A 5,841-nucleotide genomic window follows, 5' to 3' on the forward strand; every position below is an offset into this window, starting at 1 on the left:
CCTGCCGCCCCGCCGGAGCCCGCCTGCTGCTTGTCTACGCGGGCCTGCTGGCCGTCGCCGCGGGCCTGGGGTCCCCGGAGCCTGGGGCGCCCTCGAGGAGCCGCGCCCGCGAGGAGCCGTCGCCCGGGAACGAGCTGCCCTGGGGCCCCGGGGAGAGCCGCGCGGGGCCGGCCGCCCGTCTGCCGGTAAGACGCCCGGGTCCGCTCTGGACCCAGCCCGCGCCCACAAGCTCCGGCCCGGGAGGAGGACGGAGAGGCCGAGCCCGCCCTCATCCCCGAGAGCTGCTGCAATGCCCGGATCCGGGGCTCCGCCGAGACTCGGGGCCGTGTAGACGCTGCCCTCAGCCCGGCGGGGAGCCTTGACTTTGGCTTTGGGGTAGTTTGACTTAAAGCAAGGTTCTGCTAGGTCGGCGAAAACCCCCTTTTCTTTTGGGACAGAAGGAAGTTGGGAAATAGATAAAGTGTAAATAACTTGAGTTGAGGAAATTGGGAAGAACGCATTTGTAAAAAGTGTAAGCAAATTACTGACACCGCCCCCAATCTATTTGGTGCAGTTCTCTGAAAACAAAGTGTTTCCCTGCGGGTCTGGGGTCAGGGGGCTGTTCAGGGTGGGGAATGACATGTGGCTTTGAGTCAAGTAGCTTCTGGCCGTGAAGGGGTGATCTTGAGCTCTGCCCTGCCCCCTCCTCTCCAGGGTTTTGGAGCCTGGACTGCTGAGCAGAGGGCGGTCCGGTTGGGGAGGTGTGGCCCAGGCCTGAGGAGAGGAGAACTTCAGAGGGGCCCTTAGTGTGGCCGGGCCTTGGGTCAGGGAGGCAGGGCCGCTCCAGGGAAGCCAGGGTGGGCGGCAGGTGCTCTTGACTCTGAAGATGCTCAGGGACAGTAGAGGGGAGAGCCAGGGGGGCATCTACTAGAGGGGACAGGGGTGCAGCTAGGCCTGGGGTCCCCCAGAGTTCTCTATCCCAGCCCTACCACCCCCAGCTGCTTTCCAGGGACTGAGGGCAACCTCTCCCCCTGCAGTTGGCCAGACCACCCAGGTGGGCACAGCAGCCAAATGTCAGGGCACGGTCAGCAGGAGGCAGATGGGGCTCAGGTGCTTCCAGATGGAGTTTTGGTTGGACCCTGTTTGTAGGGGACACGGTGACCAGAGGTCCTCCCAGGCTCCAAGGCTTGTTTCTGAGAGACCCCTTGTGGCTGGAACCAGGGCAGCTGCCCAATACCCACCCTCACGGCTGGGGCCATCTCCTGGTATGCCAACTGACATGGTTCTGCCTGTTAACGGCTCTACCCCCAAACCAAACTGGGGTCAGAGTCCATCCACAGGCTACAGGTACAGCTGGGAAGGTCAGCTGGGCACACCCCTCCTGACTGGTGTGCAGCATCCTCACTGCATGTTTCCGCAGAGGGCACACGCGAAGTGGAAGAGGGTGCTGGGAGGGGGTAGAGTGGAGAGCAGCCAGCAGGTGGTACAGTTGACCCTCCAAGGCGCAAGGAAGCGCTGAGGGCCCTGGGCACCCTGAACCCTTTCTCCGTCCAACCACAGGCTCCTCTGGCACCGCAGCCCCATCTTCCCACCACAGCACCCTGGTCTGTGCATTGGTCAGCCAGCTCCCAAAAGAAGGCCCTGCGTCCCCCCGAGCAGCCAGGAACCAAAGGCAGTGACTTGGCAACTGGCTTTGTCTCTGATAAAAGGGCCTGGTCAGCTATAAAATCCCGGGGTCCTTCTGTCCGCCCCCAGCGTCAGCACCCATGACCTCATCTAAGCCCTCCTGAGCTGCTTTCCTTCCCAGCTGGCAGCCTTGCCTGGAGCCCAGATAACCCAGTGGGTCCAAGTCCTCTCCCAGAAAGCTCCCTCCCAAAACTGTGCTCAGTGTCAGCATCAGTCAGGATGCAGCAAGGACAGGAATGGGAACTTCCAGAAGCTTCACTGTCCGTGCTTGAGTCAGTGTCTCAGAAGTGCTGAGGCAATGAACGTCCCTCGCAGAGGCCTCATGTCATGACAGCTCGCCTGGTCCTCTCCCCCACTGGATTGTAACCCGAGGCAGCTGTGAGGGCTGAATTTGCCTCCTCAGAACTTCTGACAGTGGGGGATGGACAGAGGAGCAGCTCACCTGGTCCTCTCCCCTACTGAATTGTAACTCGAGGCAGCTGTGAGGGCTGAATTTGCCTCCTTAGAACTTCTGACAGTGGGGGATGGACAGAGGAGGGCTGGCTAGTAGTTGGGCTCCCTGATAATCACAGTTGCTTCTTCCTGAGCACCTATGGGTGCTCTCGTGGTTGGATCTTCCTGGTGACTGGAGGGTGGTGTGATCACTGCAGCTCCTCTGGAGGAAGGAGGCCCAGCAGTGCAGGGATTCACCCCTATACCCGAGCCCTGCACCCCATCTTCCCTCCAGGCATCTTGGGTCTGCCTCTCCCATGAGTGCCAAGTCCAGGCTGAGGTGTGGCCTGTTCCCTAGGAGTTGTCCTCCACGGGCCAAGGGGAGAAGGTGTGAGTGGTGGGGGCCCCTTTGGGAGCTGCCTTTGAGGCACTGCCTTTGAGGGCACCACAGGTGACAAGGACCAGGGTCCCAGAGTACAGAAGGCCACACAGTCACCTCCTGCAAAGTGTCCCACCTGCTTGGTGGGAGCCCAGTGAGGCCAACCGCCCTGCTGGGCTGGCTGTGTTCCAGGAGCCCACCGCCGAGCGTGCACACAGCATCGACCCCCGGGACACCTGGATGCTTTTCGTCAGGCAGAGTGACAAGGGTGTCAATGGCAAGAAGAGGAGCAGGGGCAAGGCCAAGAAGCTGAAGGTGAGGCCGGCATCCCGTCAGCACCAGGCCGTGGGGGGCTCCACCACCTCGCTCCTCATCCACTCCCACTCCTACATCCTGAACATTTCTAATAGCACACCCCTCATGCCTCGGCCTGGGGACAGAGAACACAGAGAAAGAACCCAGGCAGCCCCAGGGGAAGCCCTGAGTTAGGGGCCTGGTCCCAACCATTTCCCCATACCCCTAAAATGCCAAACACTCCCTCTTTTCTCCTCCCTCTGCATCCAGGCCAGGGAGGCTGGGCTAGCCCAGGCTGTGGTGAGAACCTTGTCCATGCTGGGGGTCCTGCAGGAGTACCTGGTTCCCGGGGACTAGGGGCACAGGGTCCTGGCGACTGCTGTGCTCTCACCCTCACTCAGCCTTGGGTCTTGGCCTGAGTGGAAACTTGGTGTTTGGTCCTGGTGTTGCCTCCTACTTGGAGCCCCCAAAATGGCACACAGGGGGTGTGGGCTTCTCTGTCCCCTGGGGGCCAGTCTCACCTGCCTGGGATCTGACCACACAATGGAAGGCCAGCTCAGAGCACATGAGGCAGGTGCACAGGCTAGGCTGTCCCCATGGCCTGGCCTTCCACCTCTGCCCCAGCCTCCTGGCCCTGCCCTAAGCTTCTCCCGACAGGGGCTCACTGGCTCCTATTTCAGGTCCCAACCCAGCCTAGTGGGGACTTGCTGATGGTGGACTCCGGCCCAGTGCAGACCCTGAGATGCAAGTCCCCAAAAGCAGCCTGGAGCCTTCTTCCCTCCAGGAGGCCTGGCTGCAGGAGTGGGCTTCAGCCCTCTGCCTCCCCACTCAGAGCAGAGCCCTTCCCTGCCAAAGCCCCGCCCTGAGGGCTCCCCTACTTCAACACAGTCCTTGTACTCACTCCAGGAGAAGCTTTCACTGTTGGAGGTGGACCCTCGGCTGGAGGTTGGAGCCCACTGGGGAGCTCTCTTGCCTGCCTCTTAGTGGCAAGAGCCTGCTCCTCATATGTCCTCACTGGCAAGGTTCCCTTTCAGTTCGGCTTGCCAGGGCCCCCTGGGCCTCCCGGTCCCCAGGGCCCCCCAGGCCCTATCATCCCACCCGAGGCGCTGCTGAAGGAGTTCCAGCTGCTGCTGAAAGGTAGGGGTGTGCACCGGCTGGCACACACACCCCCCACTGAGCCGGGCCCGGGAGGGTGTCCCAAGGAGCCGACAGGGCCAACCTCAGCACTTCCACAGGCACCCAAGGAGGCACCTGCTCTGGGCTGGACTCAAGGACAGTGGAGCTGGCCCAGGTCCAGTCCCTGCCCCGTCTTGGCCCACGTCTGCCAAGAGTCAGGGCTGGGGGTGGCTGGGAGTGGGGGACCATGGTCAGGAGAGGGCTTCACAGAGGAAGGTGGACCTGGCCACTCAGCATGGCAGGTGCTCAGAGACCAGCGCCCATGCCCTGCCTGGAAGTCAGGAGAGCTCAGTGAAAGGCAGAGGCTAGCATATGAGCAGCACCAGGTGGAGCTCGGCCTGGCACCCACAGTCACCACTGGCCCAGGCTGGGGCAACCTGCGCTGGAGGACGCAGAGCTGAGTCGAGCTGCGGAGTCCACACTGAGGCCTGCTGCCGAGCAGCGGCTCACATTAGTCATTAGAATTGAGCCTTTTTTCCCTTTTAGTTCAATGTCCCGTTCGTTTAAATATAGCACCCTCTGCGCTGAAGAACCTCCTTGTACTTCCAGTAAAGTCGCAATCCCTTATTTTACCCCCAGCTTCTTTGGAAAATGTGGGTGGGGTAGAGGTGAGGCTGGAGACCAGGGGCGCTGGGGCACTTCTGCCCGAGCTTCCCAAATGGTGAGGGAAACGGAAGCCGCTGCAGGGTCAGGAAGCAAAGCCTCCGAGGCCCTTCGGGCCGAGGGGGCGTCGCCCTCGCCCCACCCCTGCGCCGGGCAGGCCCCTCGTCCTGCTTGCACCTGTCCCGCTTGCACCCACCCGGCGGGCGGGTGAGGGGTCCCTGGCGCGCGGCCACCGCTCGCTCTGTGCCAGGCGCTGTGCAGCAGCGGGAGCGCGTGGAGCACAAACCCTGCACGCGCGGCCCCGCCGGGCCCGTCGCTGCGAGCCTCGCCCCGGTCTCGGCCACCGCCGGGGAGGACGACGACACGGCGGGGGACGTGCTGGCACTGCTGGCCGCGTCCCTGGCCCCGGGGCTGTGGGCGCCGCGCGTGGAGGCCGCTTTCCTCTGCCGCCTGCGCCGGGACGTGGTGGTGGAACGGCGCGCGCTGCATGAGCTGGGCGTCTACTACCTGGTGAGTGCGGGCGCGCGGGAGGGCGGGTGGCACCATGCGGCCAGGCGGGAGCCGGGATGACCATCCGTGCCCCTCGCAGCCCGACGCGGAGGGTGCCTTCCGCCGCGGCTCAGGCCTGAACTTGACCAGCGGCCAGTACAGGGCGCCCGTGGCTGGCTTCTACGCGCTTGCCGCCACGCTGCACGTGGGTGAGGCCCGGGGCGTGGGGGGACCGCCCGCCCTGTCGCCCACCCCGCCGCCTGCCCAAGTGACCACGTCCCGCCCTCCCCCGCAGCGCTCGGGGAGCCGCCGAGGAGGGGGCCGCCGCGCCCTCGAGACCACCTGCGCCTGCTCATCTGCATCCAGTCCCAGTGCCAGCGCAACACGTGAGTGCATCCCGGTCCGGACCCCACACCCGCATTCGCTTGGCCCCCACAAGCTGTGCCTGGTTAAACGAGGCACTGGACGGGGCTTCCGCCCGTTCCCACCCCGCCGTGGCCTGGGTGACCCCACACCTTCCAGGTCTCCTGGTCTACTCCTGCCCCGATCAGGCCTTCCCTTCACAGCAACCAGGGGCTGTTAAAAATGACCTTTCCGGGCCGGGCGCGGTGGCTCAAGCCTGTAATCCCAGCACTTTGGGAGGCCGAGACGGGCGGATCATGAGGTCAGGAGATCGAGACCATCCTGGCTAACACGGTGAAACCCCATCACTACTAAAAAAAAAAAAATACAAAAAACTCGCCGGGCGAGGTGGCGGGAGCCTGTCCTCCCAGCTACTCGGGAGTCTGAGGCAGGACAATGGC

General features: G+C 63.5%; 1 protein-coding gene across 1 annotated transcript in view; it reads left to right on the plus strand.

The window, feature by feature from the left end:
* The first annotated feature begins 6 nt into the window (after positions 1-6).
* ERFE (erythroferrone) overlaps positions 7-5,841 on the plus strand; it is a 10,380-nt gene continuing 4,545 nt past the window's right edge. The window contains exons 1-6 of the mRNA XM_017875556.1: positions 7-185; positions 2,669-2,791; positions 3,805-3,907; positions 4,800-5,059; positions 5,139-5,247; positions 5,334-5,424. Coding sequence (XP_017731045.1) covers positions 2,717-2,791; positions 3,805-3,907; positions 4,800-5,059; positions 5,139-5,247; positions 5,334-5,424 — 638 coding nt within the window. The 5' untranslated portion in view covers positions 7-185; positions 2,669-2,716. The remainder of the gene's footprint in view (positions 186-2,668; positions 2,792-3,804; positions 3,908-4,799; positions 5,060-5,138; positions 5,248-5,333; positions 5,425-5,841) is intronic.

This window comes from Rhinopithecus bieti, unplaced genomic scaffold (genome assembly GCF_001698545.2).
Source record: "Rhinopithecus bieti isolate Rb0 unplaced genomic scaffold, ASM169854v2 scaffold_7884, whole genome shotgun sequence".
NCBI classification, from domain to species: Eukaryota; Metazoa; Chordata; class Mammalia; order Primates; family Cercopithecidae; genus Rhinopithecus; species Rhinopithecus bieti.